Source organism: Buteo buteo, chromosome 7 (genome assembly GCF_964188355.1).
Source record: "Buteo buteo chromosome 7, bButBut1.hap1.1, whole genome shotgun sequence".
In the NCBI taxonomy this organism is placed as follows: domain Eukaryota; kingdom Metazoa; phylum Chordata; class Aves; order Accipitriformes; family Accipitridae; genus Buteo; species Buteo buteo.
The window spans coordinates 13,151,397-13,172,868 of NC_134177.1; the positions used below are offsets into that span (position 1 = coordinate 13,151,397).

Genomic DNA, 21,472 nt, shown 5'->3' on the forward strand with positions numbered 1-21,472 from the left:
AGAAGTGTAGGCTATCCTGTTGAGGTGGCCTTGTGCCTCGCCTCAGTCCTTTGGAGTAGGCCTGTCTTCAGTGTTGGATTTTTCAGTTTCAGAGAACATTGTTTTAGCTCAGCCCAGAGGTGAGCTGTGAAACCTGAGTCCATGCATCCTCGCTGGCTGTGTGCATATTGCTGGGATCTCCAAGGGCACCTGTCTGCCGCAGCTCCTTGTGCGGCTGCCAGCTCAGCCTCTCTATGGCTTGCTGGGTTTCTCTTCCATAAGCAAAAAGTCACCTAGAAGATTTTGCTTGGCCCTCGGGTTCGTTCAGAGTTGTGGGAGGCAGCTAGAAGACAGCGAGTGCCTCAGTGGTGGAGCAAAGCTTGCTGGATTGCTAACCATTGCTCTCCAACCTCTACCCAGCCAGCCTGGCTGCACACACCTATGCTTTTGTGGCAGATTAGCACAGTAGTTGTGGCAGGCTAAGGATACCGTTGGGTAAAAAAACACATCGCTACTGCCTTGAGGTGCATTCTTGGAGGCTGGAGTCATGTGCAGTATAAATGTATCCTCTTACCCTTTCATCTGGAGTCAGACAATGCCAGGCTATTACATTAAACGCTGTGTTGCAGTATGTACTCTATGGATGACTTTGTGAATGGTACTTTTTTCCACAATAAATTAGGCGGAAATCCCCTAGCTCTGGACCAGGGTGTTAATACCAGCCATAACCCTTGCTTCCCTTCCATTAAGCTTTACTGAGTTAGCTATGGTTGCTACTTGCTGATTTTCCTCTGTGAGAGATCTACTGGCTGTCTTTCCTGGAAGTGCCCAATAGATGATTTTAACTAGAGAAGTTATTGAGACATGCCAAGACCAAGATGTCAAGGTTGGCCTTGAGCATTTGTCTCCGTACTACTGGAAAATTTATTTCCGAAGTAAAATGATTGCCAAGAACCCATTAGATAACTTGATGTCCTCTGTTCCTGGTTATTTCCAAAGTCTGCTACAGGGCTCTGATCCCAAAACACACTTTTATTAAACTTGCAATTGCTTTGTTTGTTTTAATTTAAGGTACCATTTCTGCAAACACATAGTTATACCGATTTCTCTTTGCCCTTGATGCTGAGTTGGTTGTGCATATTAATTAAGGGCCATTAGCAGAGCAAGTGCAGAGCAGTGCAAAATGTGACTGAGCACATGTGCTGTGCTGCAGTCTGCAGTGTTCTGTGTTGCTCCACTTTTTGATGGGATTTGAAAAATTACAGGTGAAAACATACTCTTCCTTCATTAGCCACTATTATTAGAACCATATGGCTTCAGCTGAGGAATAAATTGTGCCTGGCATGTATCAACCTAGCATGTCTCTGCAGATGAATATAATTTTTGAAATGTAGATTAAAGGGGAAATGAAGGTGGGCTAGTGTTGTTCGCAGAATTGCTCTAGGAGGTGCTGGCACTATTTCTCATTTTTAAGGTCATGCCACAGGGTCACTGGAGGATGACACAGTGGTGCAGGGCAAGTTCTCTATAGGAATGCTGATGTACTGACATACACTTGCATTCAACATTTTGTATTCCCTCATAAAATGAGAATCATCCTTGTTTGTGTAGAGGTTAACATGTGATACATAACACGAGTGCATGAAGGGTATTTACATATTGGCGTGCTGCTGCTGTGCTGCTGAGCGAAGTTCAAACTGAGACCTTGACCATCCTTGCCTGGCTTGTCATGAGATAAGAAACCATGCTGTCACACTGCGTAAGAGTCTGGTTTTGAGCAGAAACATAAATCCTCCTATCTCAAAGCAGTCTAATTACAAATTACCTGGAGTCAAGGGAGAATTAGTCTTTTGACATACTATTTAGTATTTTATTGGTTCATGCTTCTTGTATTTTTTACCACTTCATCATCAGGTCATGGTCCCTTTTGAAGACAGGACCCTACAGCAGGTAGAAACTGCAGATCTGGTCTGCCCTGGGGATTACCTGAATTTCCCCTTGTCTAGAGGGTGTTGTGAGTACAAGCACTGTGGTCACCCAAGATTTGTGCTGTGCTATTACTAGGAAAATGAAATGCTCCTTCCTCAGTCTCCAGAAATAACATGTCTAACAGGTCCTCAAACACATACTGTATTTTCCTTCTTCTTGGGATAAGGAGATTTATAAAGCAGTCTCTCAAAGTCACTTCCAAATCTGTTCTCATTTCCTAGAGTTATACAGGCTTGTTAGGTGTCTCCTCTTTGCTGCTTTTAGAGTTTAATTAAATCCCTCTTGGTACTGAAGAGCATTTGACCAGGCCCACAGCCTCAGCGTGTGAGTACAGGTCTGAGGAACTAGCCACTGCTCTGCTCTCGCACTGTCTCCTCGTACAGCCAGGGGCTTCAGCAATAGGCAGCATCCCGGGGCAAACGAGATCCTGCTTCCAATTGCCATCTCTCACCCGGCTGCCATCGCAGGGAGAGCCTCATCGGTCTGACAGCAGCCACCACCAGCCTAGCATCAATTAGTAGCTAAAAATAACACAGGGTGGAAAAAAACACTCAACATCTAAATATAAAACTCTAATGCCTCAGTAGGGAGCATTGCATTTCCTAATCATTCAGTCAAATTGATTAAAGATTGATTAATACTGGAAAGCCTTTTGTTTCCACCTTGGTCACTGGTCTCTCCTTACCTCAGTTCTTTCTTGAGAAGGCAGAATTTTCCTTTTCCTTCCCTCCCAGTTCTCCAGCAGCCCTTCCCTTGCTTGTGTGCTCTTTCTCGTAAGCCCTGCTGCCCACTGGAGTGGTGGGAGCACCATGCAGTGCCCAGCTGTGTTCACGGAGCTGTGGTGGCTCCTTCAACAGCCTCCCAAAGAGCAGCGCGTTAGAGCAAGAGGAGGGGTCCAGGGGGCACAGTGTCGCATTCAGGGCACCATGCCTTGCCGGCTGCAAGCCAGCACAGCTCCCACGAAGTCAACCCATTGAGTTGCACCACCTGGGCTTGCCACCCACCCTTAATCGTAGCACAGGTTGAATGAAATAATACGCAGACGTGGAGAAAATGGCGAGAGTGTTTTTTAACCCAACCCATCAGCTGGCTGCCTTTGAAAATCAAAGGCTAGAGAGATTTCTTTCCTTGGGAACACATGCCAAGCAATCGTGCTCCATTGTTGCTGGCAGATTTGTTTTTGCACACTTCAGACAGGAAGAACAGCACTCTTGGGGCGAAGAAGCTGGCACAGCGCGGGCGAGGTGGGAAGAGGGGAAAAAGCCAGCAAGTGGCAGTGAAATCTGCAGCGGCTTCGCAACGTTCCCTAGCAACCCGCACCCCAGAGAGCCGCTTGCAATGTCTCCTCTTTATCAGTGCAGCTGCATGTGATGTACTAGCCTCGCCGTGGTCTGGCTCGCGCTATTTTGGGTTTAAAAACCGAAGCGTGTGATTGCAGTGCTGTCATGGGCATAAGGACTTTGGATTGCTCTCTTGCACAGATGGGAGCAATTCACAAGGAGGGTTGGGAAAGTGACTTTCTGTTCTTGCTTGAATGTTTTCTGGTACCAGCTAGTAAATACCGTCTTGTGGCTTAAAGACTTTGCGATGAGTAGATTAGATAGCTCCCGTACCATTTGTTTTCCCCATAAGGTGGTATTGCAGGGAGGGCTTGCAGGGATGTTTCTGGAGTAACTTCTTTCCTTCCATCCACTGCAGACACACGTGGGTCTTTGCACAACAGACACGTGGAGCATTTTGCTGTCTGGGACACCTATGCTGATTTTCTGAATGCTTCCTTGCCTGCTGTTTCTCTGCTCCTGGCCAGGCTCACTGAATCCTGTCTGCCTTCTGGGAGGTTTTAATGGGGATTCAGCACTGAGTGCCAGACGGGAATTCCTGTGGACCAGGACAAAAGAAGCCCTCTATTTGTCTAACAGAAATATTTACAGCCCATAGAGTGGGGGCTCTGAATGTGACCTGCCTCATGCACCTGAAGTCTAAGCTGGAGATACAGCTTCTTGGAGATGGTAAAAGAAGGGCAGTCACTGTGCCTGATTAGGACCCAGCTTCTCTGTCATACTATTTCTGAACAAAGTTTCTTTGATTTAGCATCTGGAACAAAACCATAAAGTAACATAATACTGCACATGAGCTTCCTTTCCTGTAAGCAGCTTCAGCCCTGAAGATGATCCATAGGGTCTTCAGCTGGCTTTGCTCAACTCTATTGCAGAATACGTCACAACTGCTATCACAATCACAGAAGCATAAACAATAAGGCTGGAACAAACCTGAAGATCTGTCTGCTGCTCAGAGACAGGATCAACTCTGCCTAAGCCATTCTTCACAAATATTTGTTTGTTCCTACTCTGAAAAGCCTCAGTGATGGAAATCACAGACTCTCCCCAGACGATCTCTTCCAGCACTTTGCTGGCCTCGCTGTTTCTCTTCCTCCACGTTGCAAACCCTCTAAAGTGTGTGAGTGATTTTCTGATGTGTGTCCTACACAGGGAGGGGGCCTGAGCCCCCCTATTTAATAATGTAAAACTAATGCAGAGGGGCAGAAAGGGAGCATGGAGACCAGAATACATAGTTTTGAGGGAAAGAAGAGGAAGGAGTCTGTAAAGTGTTTGACGTTCACAACTTTTTTCTAGGTATGCTTTTGAAATTTGCTTGGCTCTTATGAACAAGGGTAGGTGAGAAGGGAGGTGGGAGGAGGCATGCTTGCTCCGAGGTCCTCTCCAAGAGGGAGCCAGCTCCTCAAAAGGAACAAGGAGAGAGGAGGCCCTTAAAAACAGGTTAGTCTGAGCCAAGAGGTGGTAGCAGGAATCCATGAAAGCCAGACTGAAAGGGGCCCCATAGTTGGGGACAGGGACTTTAACTAAGTACGCCCTAGAGTGTCACCTGCAAGGAAGCAGATTTCAATCACCCATATCCCCAGAGAGCGGGGTCTTTGTCTGCAGTGTTCACTCTTGGTCTGGCAGCGTGGGAGCCGGTTTTCTCCCTGTGTCATACGTTCCTGTGAAAGACAAATGCAGCTGAGTGCTCAGGGAGCTGCAGTTAGTCTGGGCTGGGCTTGGACAGCCTTGTTGACTCAGATAGTGCCTCTCAACCAGCCAATATACACCTGAATACATTGCTCACTTCAGCACACTGAGCTAGGTCCTCCGCTGCTGTGTAAATCAGCGAGTTCCCTGGAGCGACTCTGATTTGCACCATCTGAATGTCTAGCCCATCCTTTTCAAGTAAATTCTGCAAGCAGAATTATATATATCTCTTTTTGTTTTTCCCCTTCAGCCTTTGCTCAGTCAAGCTGCGAGCTGCTTAATCATTAAAAAACAGAAGGGGGCTGCTGCTGTTGTGGTTGAACAGGACACGAAAACGTTTCACAGACAAAGTGATCTTTTTAATACATCAAAGTGGTCCAGGCACAGCATTATGTCCTGCCACAGGCCTCAGCCTCCTCAGCTCTAATTGCAGATGCTACCGCCTTTTTCAGTTCGCTCCATTCTCCACAAAGTACCACTTGACCAGTTACCAAGATAAGTTCGTCTCTAGCCCAGGAGGTATGTGGACAGCCTTCTTAGATGCATCTCTGTACACGGAGGAATGTTTTGACAGCTAAACATGGATCTTGTTGAGCTGTCAGTTCTGCTAACTCTCCCAAGCGTCTCTTATTTATTGAGCCATCAGGCTCTTCCTGACCTCCTCAAAGTCAGTCCCAGCCTCACACAAAAGATGGCACAGAAATACAGCTCGAGCGTGGCCTTCAGAACAGGGCAAGTTTCTTCAAGCATTTGATGCCTTGAACAGCACAGATCATTTGGTCTCTGTGTCAGTGCAGTGGCTGCACCCTCAGGCTGGCAGCAGCCTTAGAGGCTGTAGCTGGGGGAATTCAGATTCCCTTCTTAGTGCACAGCCTGGTTTGGCTGCCAAGATCTGGGGGCTTTTTAAGAGGCTGATGGCAAAGCAGAGGACAGGGGAAAGCAGTAGAGTGGCTCTGAATCCAGGTAGCCCTGCATCCCTTTCTGGTTCCAGTGCCAAGCAGGAATTTCTTCTCCTTGCTCTTTATTCCTAACCTGATCTGGCTTGGAGACCATAGGTACTTCTGCAGTACACAGCATAATCCCCACAGCACAAGCACCTATGCGCTTACCATCTGGAGTGTCATGACCACAAAGTAGTTTTCCATTTGCCTGGAAAGTGTGCCTGTGATGGACGTGGGATCATGCGCTAGATGTGGGAGGGGAAGCGGAGTGGGGGAGCATGTGACATTTGAAGCCCATATAACCCTTCTGTGTGGGAATCAAGTGAGACTGAAGGTGTAGTGCTCTGCTCTGGGTGCCTGCCCTGCCTGATGCCCCAGCAAAAACACACATGCACATGTGTCCAGAAGCATCTGACCAATCCTGTAGTCTAAAACTGGTGGGTTTTAGTTTGCATTAGATAGTTCTTGTACAAGAGAGCTGATTCAGTAAAATCAGCTGATGCTGATACCTCTTATTGGCTCTTGGTTTCCTGCTTGCTCCCTGCTCTGAGGATGCTGTTAGTCCATCCTTCCATTTCATCCAGCTCCTTTGCACATTAGTCTTCCCTAAGCCACTCTCCTTCGTGTAGTGTATACACACAGTCCTCGCTCCGTGGGCTCTTGCCAGCTCTGGAAGCTCCCAGCCATGTTGCACTTTCTTCTCCTTCCTCTCTGCCTCATCCTATCCTCACCTCTGATGCTGGGCTCTGTCTCAAATCCCCTACTGCACACTGACTGGTCTTCCCCTCTTCCTGCCAGCACTTCTCTCTTGCCTTTGTAGTTCTGCCTTTTTTAATTGTTAGATTTGTGTTGGAAAAGGCTAATTTGTTCTTTCCCCTGGCTCTTTCCCCATGTTGTCAGAGCCCTCATTCCAGATCTGACCTTGACCTCTCTGCTCATGTGGCTCTTCTCTCCAAGGGCCATCTCCTCCCCTCTCCACAAGCAGGATGAGTAGTATCTGCAACAGCCGTAAGTAGCACAGTCCGCTCAGATCTTCACTCCTGTTCCAGCAGGTTGCAAGGAGAAGGCTGAGACCCTTTGAATATTGAATAGCTGTGGTGAAAATTCCTGCAGCATTTTTTGATAGCCCATAACCCCTGCTGCTTTGCCTCCCTGCCACGATTTGGCTGCCAGGTGGGACGTGCTCAGTCCTCAACTTGTGGCTCTCTCTGGGGGAAAATCATTCCTCATCTTTTGCTGCCCTTTTCTCAGCTCCCACCTCCCTTCAATTGTGGGAAATTCCTGAGCAGGGACAGTGTTTCAAGGGAGACTTGAAGCTTTTATCTGAGTAATACTTAACTGCCCTGGACTGTATTACAGGAGAATTATGACTTTGTTGAGAAATTTCTACTGCTGTGAGCCAAATGAGAGATCATTTTCATAAGTACATTGAGTGAAATAAATGATAATCTAGATGACGGGCATTTACCCTGGCCTTTTTCCCCCAAGTGCAGTATAGAACTTGGCACTCCTTTGTTCTGAAAATATTATTTCTGATTATCCTGAGGTAATTGATAGTGAAACATGTACAAGTCTCTTCTAAAGCAGCAGTGCTTAGGCTATCAAGATGATGTTCATTGGGGGCTGCAGCCCTTCACTCTCTCCTCCTCCTTTTCTTGTGAATTACTCCCTCTGCTCCTGTTGTCACTGTTTAATTTCACCACCTCTTTCCTTACTGCCAATATGTCGTATCCTCTTCCTGACAGTGCTCAGCATCACAGTAGCACCTGCAAGTACAGCTAATGCCTTGTGGATGCAGGCTGCACCGCGAGCTTGCTGCCAAACACTTTCCCAGACTCTAATGTGGGCAAGTAGCATTAGGTCTGCAAGCAAACTGCCTGCTTTTGGTGGACACTTCCAAAAGGTGAGAGGGATCTTTAAGTTTTTAATCACCAATCATTATGATCAACTCCAGTCTGGTAAATTTGTGAAGAGGCTATTGTCCTAGCTTGGGCTGGAGATAACAGAGAGGCCAGGGCTTGCCAGTAGAAGTGGTATGTGTGAGCTGCTGTGAGCTTCAACACTGACGGTCCGGGCGATTGCTCCTCATGAATTAAATAACGCATCTTTGCAAATGGTACTTGACATCATGTTAGATGGCTGAGCTGAGATTCAGGTGACCTAGAGATACCTGCAGAGGGCTTTTCATGAGGAGAATTAATTGTCTTAAATGCAGTAAAGCTTCAGTCTGTTAAAGGTGTATAAAGCAATTCAGCAACAAACCCATCTGTATAGATGGTATAAAATACAGAGATACTCTAATTGAGGCAGAAATTAGAGGATGAACTCTGATTTTTACTGCTTGCATATTGTCTTGAGCTGCGGCAGTACCCTTTTAATACTCTTCTTTACAATCTTTCACCACAAATCCTTGAGGTGCAAGCAAATGAGCTCTCCCTCAGACTTTGAAGAGTAGCAATCTTCTCATTATTATTTGCAAATTCTGTTTTCTCTTGCATTGCTAGAAAAGGTGTCATTTTGAATATTTTTTCTCATCCCTGAAGTACACCTCAGCTGAGGGGTGAGCACAGTAGATGGCCTGGGCAGAATCCAGATGTCTGGACTGTCTGTTCCGTTTCTGCTTCCTTTCCCCTGACTCAGTCACCTGAGAGACTGAAAGTCAAATGAAGGATCGTACTCAGCGCATACACTCTCTGACATGTTCGGAGCTCCCCATCCGCTTTCCAAAAGAACTTGAACTCATTTTGTTAAAAGGGGTTGGGACCCTCCAGTAACCACTTCAAGAAACATGGCCTGTGCAAAGCTAAAAGAAAAACAGCAAAGCTCTTAGAGCGAAAGCAGCTACACATGAGGAAAAGAGAACAGGTGATTCTAGGATCAGAACAGGAGTAAAATGGAGAAATCTTCCAGTCCTGAGATAAGGAAGAAATTTCTGAGTCCAGCAGGAATATACTTTGGTTTTGCCACACTATTGTTTTTGCTAATATTATTCTTATCACTTTTATTGATACAGCAAGACCACTGAGGGGCATGTTGGGAGACCAGTGTTTGTTCTGAAGATGTTATAATCTTAGAAAACAAAACGTAGGCACATGTGAGTGGAAGGAGGCACAATTTTGGCTACTAAAGATAATTAATAATAGTCATAATTTGTACTCATGCAGCATCTTTCATTCAAGGGTCTCAAAGCATTTTGTAATCAAGAATTCATTGAGACTCTCAAACTCTCTTGAGACAGCCAAGCATTATGAACACCATTTATAACAGCAGGGTGCAGGATCAGACTGGTTAAGAATATTGCTGAGGATAAAACTCAGGAATCCTGTCCTCCAATGCTATGGATGCTGAACCAAGCACCCACGCCAGTCTGAGAAGCCTTTTTTACTGTAATTTATATATATATAATCTTTTAATGTTAAGCAAAATGTGTAGTCTTCATTTAAGTCACTGGTGTCCTGGGAAGTGTAATGGCCCATGTCACAGTTGACTAAAAGTGAGACTACAGCTAGTGGGTTAAACACATTTGGTTAACCATTTGTTTGCTGTTACAGTTTTCACATGAAAAAAGCTTAGATTGAAACCTGTCTTGGTGATGGAAAGTGATGTGATTTTAAGTTTCTTTGTGTATTAAAACAGAAACCCAATTTGCATATTTTAAGTATCTTTTCTAGCATATTCAGGCATCTGGCAAGAAAGCTATATTTAAACTGTTAATACAGTATGAATGCAGGTTTCACATGCAAAATTAGTACCATTAAAATTGTGAGATTTATTTTTCTTTTGAAACAAGTGATGCCCCAGCACTTCTGTTTTTGTTACCTGATAAGGCACTGCAGCTGGGACAGCCTATTTTTTCAACAGGCGACGAACCTGAACCACAGGGCAGGTGGTGCTCATTGCACAAACACCCAGTCCAATCCCCAGCACCACATGGTGAATGGTGGTGAGCTCCCTGGTCGCTGTGGTCCGCTGGAGAAGGCAATGCACCAGAGGTGTGTGTGAGTCCGTCATGCAGTGTCATTTTTCATTGTCTGTGAAAACAGTTAAGTTCTGCCTTTATAAAGTGTTTTGCAACAGAAAAACTTAAAAAAACCCCAAAGCTCAGTTATTTCCTTGTGGTTTAGGGCTGCTTCTGGAAGGGTAGGTTTTGGAAGGAGAGTACGTTTTTTCAGTGGGTTTATTGTGGCAATTAATTGCCCGGGCTAGTTGTGTACTGTGTGAGCAAACACATCTCTTTTCATCAGTATGAATTTTGGAGCATTCCCATTTTTACTAGGTGTGTCCCTGTGCTTGTCCTATAAGATAAGGATGCAGCTCAGTTGGTGGGGAGACTATGAGCCCTGCTTTGGAGTGCCACTCGCTGTGACCAGCGTCCCCCCCCCAGCTCGATGTCTTTCAGTAGTGCTACCTTGGATTTACATGAGGGACCTCTGTACAGGTCTTGAGGCTCATCATCTCCCCAGGCAAGAAGCCCTAGATGGCACTATGTACCCCAAGATGTGTAGCCAAGATGACAAGAAGTGAATTCAAACCCTTCTACAGCACTTCCCTCTGCAGCTTGGAACTAAGACTTTGAGACTGTCATCTCATATGGATGCTTATGGTTCCTACTCTGAAACACAGATTTTGACCTGCTGATAGCAGTAAATATAATGCTTAATTAATTAATCCTTTGAAGACAGCCCTGGAAGCCTACAGTATTACGACATAAAGAGGAGGGGAGTTAATAAGCAGCCTATAGGGTCTTTAGTGCTGGTTATGATACATGGGAGTAAGAGAGTGCTTGACTCTGAGCCCGGAGAGATGTGGCAAGGCAAGCAGCTTAGAGCAGAATAAAACCTTCAATCTTTAAACAAATAGATGAGTAAGCATAGGACCTCCTGATGTAATTTTATAAAGCAGACCAAGCTCTTCCAGCCAAAACCATAGGGCTAAAATGATGCAATCTCTTTATCCATATATTGGTATAATGGTGATGCCTCATTCTCCCTCTCAGTAGTACCATCCAGCTTGTGCCTTTTTTTCTGGATTTTTTAAAAAGTGCCTAAAATGTCTGTTACCAAAGTAAGTGGCGTAATAGGAAAACACAAAACAAAACAGCCTGCTCCCCTTTTCATGTGAGATAAGCCTTGACAAGTAAAGCGTATTTGTGTAATGATAGAGCCAAGAGGCCCCAGGCAAGATCAGGCACTGCTGCACTTGTTTCTGTATATACATTTAAACACCAATGGGACATTAAAATGTAGTATTTTGTAGGTGTTCTTATTTGAAATATAGTTTAAATCTACTGTTTCCTGAGATAACACATAAAAAATTTATTACTTGGAGATCTGTTTGGTTTGCTTTTTCTAATGAGAAATGGCCAGTGTTGCTCCATAAAAATCTAGCTCATCTCCTGTTAACCCTGAATATATAAAAAAACCACAGTGCCCAGCAGAAACTCTCCATAATAGAAGTGGAAGCTGTCATTTAACAGTCGTGCTCAATGCAGAAGCAAGCAGCAGATAGTGGTGTTTACAGATTATCCAACTTTTATAATGTGTAGCAAAAATAACCAGCCCTTCCAGATTCAAAACATTAGTGAGAACGTGAAGAATAGCAAGAAAAGCTGCTTAGTCTGTTTGCGTATAATAGCATACAAACAATCCAAGGACAAAACAGTCATGCTCATTTATTACCGTGCTTGATGATTAATAAAACGCTCTGTCTCTGTGTAGTCACTTACATTGCAGAAGCTTGGAGAGCTTTGCAGGCACTGATTAATTAAGAGAGAAATATTGTTAAACCCCTTTTACAGAGTAATTAGGGTGCATGTACAGTGATCCTATTGAATTCAGTATCAATACACAGAGACCAAGATTTTGGTTTCATGACTATAAGCTAAAAGCTGTGCTCCGGAGAGTCAAAACAGGCATCTGTGTGAGCAGACTGATTTTCAGAAGTCCTGGGAACTTCTCAGCTCTTTAGTAATTTTGCATTCTAACTCTGTTATAGTCTTGCTTTTAAAACTATCAACAAGATGCCTCCTCCCCTTCCACCTGTCTGCATCCCAGTTTCACACTGTAAGAAAAAGAGACATTTGGGCAAAATTGCAGGCTGCGAAGTTAAAGAAGAGAAAAATATTTTTGTTGTTATTATTACTCAAATTCTGTGTAACTTAATGTCACAAGAGATTGTTGAAACTAAGAGCTTAGCAGGATTAGAATAGGACAGGGAATGTGCATGGACAGCTAAGTGAGGCTACGGTTACAATAATGAAGTTTAAAAATAAAGAAAAATATCCTCTAGAGCTTTGAAGTAGTTACAAAACTGTCCTATTTCAAAGCAAGCCAGTGTTTAACAAATGAGGGCCCTGCTGTGAGAACTGCCCATTCTGGATTGCTGGTTTGCTGCGGGAAGTGGTGGCAGGGCAGGTAGTCAGCAGGGGAACCGATGGCTGGTCCCGCTCTGGCACATCCTGGAGGAGACCTCGCTCCTGCCTGCCCAAAGACTTGTGACTCCAGGCTGCTGGTGCGGGCAGGAGGTGACTGGCCGTCAGTGGGTACTTCCTCGTGCAGGGCAGCTCCTGCAAAGGATCTCGATGAATTACTCCGACCAGGAGTAAACCCAGGAATGTGCGTGTCGCAGGGAATCCAGGCAGAATTGTCTTTTCAGGAATCTGTATGTACTCTGGCAGCTGTTACTTTTCACTGGGAAAATAAATCAAGAATTAAAATATTTTTTTCCAGTGCATCTCCTCTGTAAGAGAGATCAGTTGGCCTTAATTATAAACTGAATTACAGCTGCAGGCAATCTTGATATTTCTTTGGGAGCTCAACTCATGAGAGATGTGGCACCATGCTGGATTTTTTTGGTCTGAAAGTTTGCGATTGTTTTGGACAGTCAATAACTTAAATGAAAAAGTATGGTCTTTGTCAGGCCATTGAATAAAAAATGTGCTGCGATGCTATTTAACTATTTATTTAACTGATGATCAATTTTGGTGAGTGAAGTGAAAGGAAAGTGCTAACTTTATGCAGATGAACAAGAAAAAAAAATGAAAGGGAAAGTAAGTATCAGTGGAAGATGTTTCTGGCTGCCTTTCAATTCCAAATTGGGCTAATTCTACCTTCTGAAAAGAAGATAATTTCCATGTTTCTGTAATTGGGAACACATAATTGAAGTTATTTTCTCTCAGAGAGAAGCAGCTTCTTCTACAACATTTGCAAATGGACAAGAGAAATGACTACATACAGTGCACTTTGAATGGTGGTGCCTTCATCACAGCATCATCTTCAGATGTCTTTGTAGATTTTGTGCTGTGGTTTTTACCCATTTGAGTAAAAATTTATATGTGGATGGGGAAGTTTCATGTTGGCGAATGAATTGCACTAACTGCAGAACTCCCTTTTCTGGACAGCCATTATTTCAGAGACAGCTGATTACCAGTGAGGTCTGGAGTAGAAAACACACGCCAGAGAAGCACTGAAACAAGTATCAACTTCGTGTACCAAAACAATTACACAGTGATTCCACGGACTGCTTCTTTTGACCCAGCTTTTTAGGAACTGAACTTTAATGAGGAAGATGAGCCAGATGTTGCAGCGCTTTGAGAGTGGCACAAGCGATTAACTCGCTTCCTTTCATTTGTAGCATGAAGATATTTTCTGCCACGGGGTTTAACCCTGGGAAGGCTGGCATTTTCCTAAACATCCCATTAACTAAGCATGTAGGACAGTGTTGGTTTATGAATGTATTTGCATCTGCACATACAGCTGCAATCATCATGCTCTTCCCTGAGGTTGCTTGATATTTGACGGCAGTAGCAAAGGCTGGACTCAGGTGCTCCTGCTCCCAAAGCATGGTCCCTTCTGCTGGCTTTTTGCTGACCAAGGCTCTTTTCCATTTTCGTGGGTCAGTTCATCATCCCTGATGTTGCTGTGATTAGCCAGACAGAGTGGTGCTCAGGGAATTTGGGAGGCCATGTTGCAGTTCAGCACAGACCACACCTTTGAGCTGTGTCTAGCTCAGGAAGCGTATATTTGTGTGCATTGAGGCATCGTGGAGAAAAGAGAATGCATAAAGATAACTGTGGTAGCTTAGATGGCAAATTGGATTTCTAGACAGCCTTGATCATTCTACACATCAGGAGAAAATAGAGGAAGTTTAATAAAAAACACCACTACAACTCTGTTTTGTAAGGAAAGCCAGAGTTATATTTTTATCCTGACCTAACAAAGGAGGAGGAAGGAAACTGTTTTGCTGAAACAAGCATTTTAGATGGGACTAAGGATACACTTATCTCTGTCTACATTTGTGTGCATGCGTGTCCCAGCAAACTCAACAGCATATTCATATGCATGAAGTGCGTTTTCCTGGAGGCACATAGTCAACATGTGCCATGTGAGGAGGAAAAAGATGTGCCTAGCACTGCTTAAATGTTGGTCAAAAAGGCATAGCATTTTAGTCAAAATAAGTTAAAGCATCTCATGACATTGTGGTTGGTATTTGTTATTTTTGCTGACATTGTGTACTGGATAAGAAATCTGCCTGGTTTGGAAAAGTGCAATGTAGATAAAATATGAGAGCAGCCTATTTATTGTGTGTATGAGGCAACGTGGCCTCCAAAACCAGAGAAAGTCAGACAGAACTGAAAATCTGCAGATTTTGGTCTTTCATTTTAAAATGAAAAAAACTTTTAAAATAAAAAAAGCCCAAGCTGAAGTGGGCACGAGCAGGGGCCCCAATTGGAAAGTGTGGGAAGCCAGCGTGGAAGAGAGGGAGAGGCTTCACACACCGCCTGCCCGGGATCTCCTGCCGAAGCCTGGCTGGTGGTGGCCTGCAGATGTGGTAGCTTTGGGTCAGAGAGTGGCCGGTGTAGGTCTGCAGTGCTAAGTCCGGCCCCGGCAGGTTGTGTGTGAGGCTGAAGACGTGGGGCTTGCAGCAGCCTGGCTGCAGGTTTTGTCTTTGCCTTAGAGCCCACAGGATGATGGGCAAATTGTTTCAGCTCCGTGCGTCTCACTTCCCTTTTCTGTGAACAGACAGCAGCTTGTGCCTTCTGTTTTGGTCCATTTATATTATAAGGCCCAAGGGTAAAAGCAGTGTTTCAGATTATGTGTGGACAGAGCCCAGCAGAACAGGCTAGAGCATGGCACCTCCCCACGTTCGTGCCACACTGTTAATTATTAATGGGGGAAATACAGGGATGGGGTTTATCATCAGCTTTGTGACATACCATCTTCTCTGCGCAAAGTCTAGGGAAGGAGTCTCAGTTGATGGTGTGGCAATGGTCATTCCTTTCTGCATGGAAACTGAAATAGGTACAATAGATGGAATAATATTTTAAGAGGCTCAGTTGCCAGATTGATTTCTCAAGCTAATAAATCCTTGGCTGCACTTGCTGTGTTAAAATATATGTTCAGGCAAGATTCATGATCAGCTCTTAGGAACAGGAGAGCAAAGGAAAAAAATAGGTTGTTCCAAGATTAAATGCTTTACATTTGGCACCTTTAATTGGCTTATTAATAAACCTCTTTTTTTGAGGGTTATGCTATTTATTATTTCTAATGAAATAGTTGTCGACTAGCCTTCTAAAAACAGCCACAAAGCACTGGCCAAGGGCGTCTGGGTGTGCTGGGTCAAGTACCTGGCTCTGAAACTCCTAGTCATATGAGTGGCCTTATCCCCACCAAAATGATACATCCCACAGAGATGGCACTTACATGGCTTAGAAAGCAAATGCAAGTCCTGTGCACCATACAAGCCTGTCTCCCCATATGAAAAAATAAGTTGTGGTAATGCAAACACATCAAAGTGGTTGCATTTGTACGATAGAGTGTACTGAGCTGTGTGTGGACATTCAGGATTTCCAGATGTTCAACAGCTTCCTCAGAACAACTGCTAGGCATCTAGAAATCCTGGGCAAATGTACAAAATCCTTGAATATTGCTCAGAAAAATATCCCTCAGCAGCAGAAGAAAACATCTCTGGGAAGACCTGAATGGATGGTAGGTCCAGTCTATATTCTCACGCAGGGAGGCTGAACATACAGCAAATAGACCTCACACAGCCCCCCAGGGAAATTCATCCAGCCTGGGGCTTATTCCAGGTGCCCTTTCTTCCAGGGGACCATGCCACCCACCTCTGTGCACTGCTGCTACACTGTTAGAGAGCAATTGGCAGGCAGGCAGCGGGTGCAACTGCTGTGTAGTGTGTTCATGGCAAATCCAGCATTTCCAGGGAGTACAGTCATGCTGCTGCGCTCATGGGTGCAGTGCCTGTGAGATAGATCAGGTCAACAAGCGAGGGGGGTGATGGTGTACAGCTTAGCATGGGCCCTAGAAAGATAAATATGACAAGGTCAGAAATATGCAAGTGTTTGATTTCTGGGAGTGCATGATTGAAGTATTATTGCTAAGCGCCGTTCTGAGACCTTCTCTACATTGATTGATGTCTCATTTGAAATCTCCTTCTTGCCTGAAAGAAAAAAGCGTGAAAGCATTTAGTTAATTCTCTTGCAGTGCTTCAAAGCTGCTGTTCTCTGTTGAACATGACTGGCTCAATAAAGATTCATCATGTCAGATGTAGTGTCTATAAGCCAGAGAGAAGTGGCCAGTGTATTGTTTCTCCAGTGATTTTACGTTTTCTTCCCATTTAAGTGAGTATGGAGCATGGAAAAATGCTTCCTTGTAGACTAAGGCTCATAAGTTTCATATCTAAGGTCCAATCCTTGATGAAGGCAGCAATTAATCAATGAAATCACTTCCTTTACTGAAATGCTGCATTTCATAAATAAGTTAGTTTTCACATCCAAGTCTTTCAAGAAAGCAGTGCAGACAAGGAAAGCTGGTGTCAGCGTTTTTTAATCCTGAAATGACCGAGTTTCTCATTATGGACACCAAACTTAGCTTCTAAGAAACTTCTAGGCATGAGACTATTTCTGTGCTTCTCAAAATATGCCCGTACTTCTGCTGTTTTCCAGGGGAAGACTCACTGAGACAGACTGCAAATACTGTATGCCAGCTGTTAGCATATGAAGGCCAAGAGGTCTCAGTTTCTCCGAACATATTAAAACCCTTGTATCCCTGGTACTAAAAATCTGTGGACCAGCTCCTGCTCTCGCTAATGTTAACAGCAGGATTTGTGTCAAAACACACAAGAAGAGAACATAACTAGCACCTCGGGATTATCTGTCTTTGTCCATATACTCCACCACTGTAGGAACAATTGTTCTAGCATCTTTATATTGCATTATTAAGGGATGGAAGCTTTTGCCAAATCCAAACTGAAATGCTTCCAAAGCCTTTTTCAGTGTTGGAAAATGTTTGTATCAAGTTATCCTTGGAATAATTTTCTCCTTTATTTATTATATGTGCTACTCAGCAGACACCTAATTATGAGGCACAGAATACTTCTCATTCTAGGAGGATATGTAGCACTTCACTGGATGTTTTTAGGAGTCCATATTCATTACATTAAATGAGATGTTTACTTGTGTGAATCCCTTGGGTTTTAAAAAAAGCAAAAGTAAGACAAAGAATTAATTTCAACACTGAATAGCCATTAGACCTTCTTACTATGGGTGAATGCTTTTATACCACATCACAGACTGTTTGTCCTTTTTTTTTTCAGAGTGGGTATCCAAGCTCTGGACCCGCATCAAGCACTCCTGCCTTCAGGCCTGAGGATGAGCTGGAACATCTGACCAAGAAAATGCTCTATGACATGGAGAATCCTCCCTCTGATGACTACTTTGGTGAGCAGTGCCATGTCACAAGTGTCCATAGCCTCTTTCTGTATTTACCAGGTTTGGTAACGGGGAGGCCTGACAGCTGCGCTGTTAATGTAGTGACATTCGTATTGATGGATTTGCTTTCCGTGCTTGGGCTGGAAGTGTAATCATCCATAGGAATTCCTCTGTAATTTCAGCATAAATCTCATGCTCACTTGCTGTATGTTTATAGTCTTTCTGGTTATAAAGTTGAATTTTTCAGTGTCTGGTTCATTTTCACACCATCTGTCCCCAGCTTTTAGGCTACCAGGCTGAATTCAGGTGCGGTGTGCTGTCTTGCCCGCCTGCCCCATCCCTTTTCATTGCAGCTGCAAAAAAACTGGCAGTGTAAATGTGTTCTGCTCCCAAGGCATGGATTTTCATTTTCTATATGCTGGCATAGATTAAAAGGAAATCCATTTTAAGTCAATCAGGTTGGTTTTACATGGGGACCTGTTAGCCCAGAACTGAGTCCAACAAGTACGAGGAAGACAAATCTGAACTGATCGGCTCAGAACCATGTCATCTTCCTTGCCTGGAAAAAGATAAGCAGCTAATTTCCTTTTTAAGTGGTATAGAACAGAATTATCTCAGGCATCTATAGGTGTAAAATATATATCTTGCCTTTATATAAAATACAGGTGATATGACCTCTGAACTCTGCATTAAAGTCAGGAGCTTTGGGCACATTTGATGCATCTCGTCTGTGTGCTTAGTTTCTCACAGGCTTGGGTGACAGTGTTGTTAGGAAACTGCTGTAGTCTATAGAGTTAAAGACTGGGGTAGGCCATTCATTTTGTGTTCTTTATCTTCCTTTATTTCATAATTTCTTAAAAACTTCATTTAGATTGCCCTCTAGGTCTATTTGCTACAGATTTAGGTTGGACCAAAACATTTCTGGCTTAAAGAAACTTTAGTGTTTTGGTTTAATTGGAAAGCAGGTGGGACCAAGGTTTCACTAATAAGGATCTTGCAGTGACAAGGATCTGATTACATGAGAAGGTCAAGATGTTCTCATCAAACAAACATTGCCCTTGTAGATGGGGTTGATATCAGTCCCCATTCTCCATCAGTACTTTCTACCTTCTGTGGTCTCCACCCTCACAGCCGAAATGTCTTCTCTATAAACATTGATAGTCATCAGAGTTGATGACTGGCACAGATCTGAGGTGTGAGCAAGAATGACTAACTGAAGAGAGGATAACCAGAGAGCATTTTCGGTGCTGCTGCCTTTGACTTCATCTCTGCCCAAATCCATTTGTGTTCACTCTCTGATGTTTTAAAAGCGAAGCAACAAACATAACATGTATTTAGCCATTAATATGCGTGGGCAAGAGGGAGAAACTTTTTTCCAACTCCCTCCAGGCAAATGGCTGAAGCCCTGAGGCATGAGATTTGATTACAGTCATTTTCTTAATGCAGAGCTGTGAGTGACAGGAGCTGGTTGAGGGACTAAAGCCCACCCAGTTTTCCTGGCCCAAGAAGGTAGTCAGGTGAACAAAGAACTTGGAGATTCACAGGCTCCAAGGTCAGAAAGGACCTTGCCATTATACTGCCTAATGTCCTACTCTCAGTTTCTCCCAGAAACATGATTGAATCATGACTTAAAAAAAAAAAAAAATCTAATCTTATCTTAAAGACTTCAAGCAATGGTGAGTCAACCACCTACCCTGATAAGCTGTTCTAGTGATTAATTTTCCTCACAGCTCAGAAATTGCTTCCTGAAGTGGAGCTTAGTGCTCGGGTTTTGCAGACTAATGCTGTATCACTAAGATGGCTCTGCTCTGTTTGAGTGTGGTACATCAAAGTTTTTTCATCCAAAAGGGAAGCATAGCTCAAAGAGTTGGAACATAAAGTCTCTCAATGTTAGGTCATCAATTTGGCTATCAGATGGGAGGCCAGACCAATGCTGTGCCAATAGCTCTTAATTCAGCAGGAGACAAGAAAATGGAAAGGAGGCTACAGAGCATTCAGAAATTTTGCCAGTGTTGTTTATATAAGCTGTAGCATCATCAAAGATGGAATAATCATGCATGATGCAAGCTGGAAGATGAAAACCAAACAACCACCCTAGTCCTACCTTGGGCAGGTGATGTTTAATTACAAGCTGCACCTGATTGATCTTATAATTGCACTGAGTCTATGCCACTGAAGGTCATCTCTGAAGTGGTGTCCAGCCTTGGCATTCTTGATGTGCAGAAGAACTGTGTGTTGAGCTGAACTCCTCCTCAGCTCTCTAGGCATGCTGTGCCCCATGCAGCCATTTGGGAGACACAGCCACAACTAATTATATACCTACCAAGAAAAACATAAAACAAAACCAGGAGTTCTGGAGCACAGCTGCTTTTTATGGTTGGATAAAATCAAAGAGTTGGGCAGCCCTCATCCTTCTAGGTTTGTTCCAGCCTGAGCTACTCCCAGGGGAAGATGGTCTCTGGGGTGACAGTGGATGAGGCTTTTTGATATGGCAGTGCAGGCCAGGAGTTTTGTACTAATTCTGGCTATGTCAGAGCTAAATACCCATCTACTTGAGCTGTCAGCCAGTGCCTTTCAGTAACTTCATGCTCATGTGGAAAGAACAAATTAATTGTGGGAGGAAAAAAAGAGTCTTTCAACTTTGGTTAACTGTCTCAACCAATATCTCTGCCTTTGTTCTTTATTTGTTTAGCATGGTAGCATGGATTGTACAAGATTCATATGGCACATTGATCAAATAATCAGAAAAAGGACAAATGGGCAGAGACATTGACTCTGATTTGCATTTAATATCTTCTGCCTGAGGTCTAAATGCCATGGTAATTGTAGCATACCAGATAGCTGTCAGCTAATCACTTTTATTAGTTTGAATTTAGAAAACTGGATTTCAGCGTATTAGAAGTTGGTTAAGAGCAGATAGGTTTTGAATTGAGGAATCTAATTAACCTTGCTAGAAAGCTGCAAGGCGTTATATTAAGTCATGAAAATAATTTGTTGGAATAATTACATTTGAACTGTCGGGCTGAAGAAAGGTCATTTTACTTGGCCTGTCAGCATTCTGGGATCTTTCTGTAACCATCTTCTGGAATTTCACTTGCCGTATCTCTGGTTTTCAATCAAGCCATCTTGATTCTGAAGTCAGTGTGGGCAGAGCGGAGGTTCCTGAGGAGGAAAGAGGAGTAGGAGCCACTAAAGTTGTCTCTTTGCTCTGGAAATGATGGCTGGTACTGCTGGCAGACCAAGTATGCTGAGTTCAGGAGGAGGACAGCCAGCACTTCCCTCAGGTCTGTGCTCACTACACCTCTCTGCAGCTTCCCTGGGTGGAAATTACTGAAGGTGATTTCAGAGTCGGGGGAACTGTTCTAGCCAGTGATCACTCAGGCAAACACATACAGCTGGCAGTGCAGCATGGTTCACACTGCATTCCTGGGGAGCCTGGGTGCACGGCAAGAGCCAGAAGCAGCATGCTGGAGACACGCTTCGGAGCAGCAACATCACAGTTTGCAGCTGTTTGTTGCCTAGACTTTACCACAGCAGCATAATCCAGGCAATGGGAAATCCTCTAGCTACCATTGGCAAGGCAGTGCTCATGCATTGAAATACCGTCACTAAGCATAATAATTACAAAAAACACTGTGAATTTTTAGGAGTTAAACATGCATGCTGGGTATTCTGCCTCACTTAGTTTTGTTGAAAGGCCACACTACCATACTAAGTCTAAGCACCCCGATCTTTGGTGTATGTCCCCTCCTACCCTCCTGTAGGTTATGGAGTGACTTCTCCTGGGAAGTCCTTGGCAGATCAGCAAATTG

At 43.9% G+C, this 21,472-nt stretch overlaps 1 protein-coding gene across 5 annotated transcripts in view; it reads left to right on the plus strand.

The window, feature by feature from the left end:
- Window positions 1-21,472, plus strand: part of LPP (LIM domain containing preferred translocation partner in lipoma) — a 353,262-nt gene that overhangs the window by 249,774 nt on the left and 82,016 nt on the right. For all 5 annotated transcript variants that reach the window (XM_075031622.1, XM_075031623.1, XM_075031621.1 and 2 more), the window contains one exon: window positions 17,546-17,669. In XM_075031622.1, the coding sequence (XP_074887723.1) occupies window positions 17,546-17,669 (124 nt within the window). The remainder of the gene's footprint in view (window positions 1-17,545; window positions 17,670-21,472) is intronic.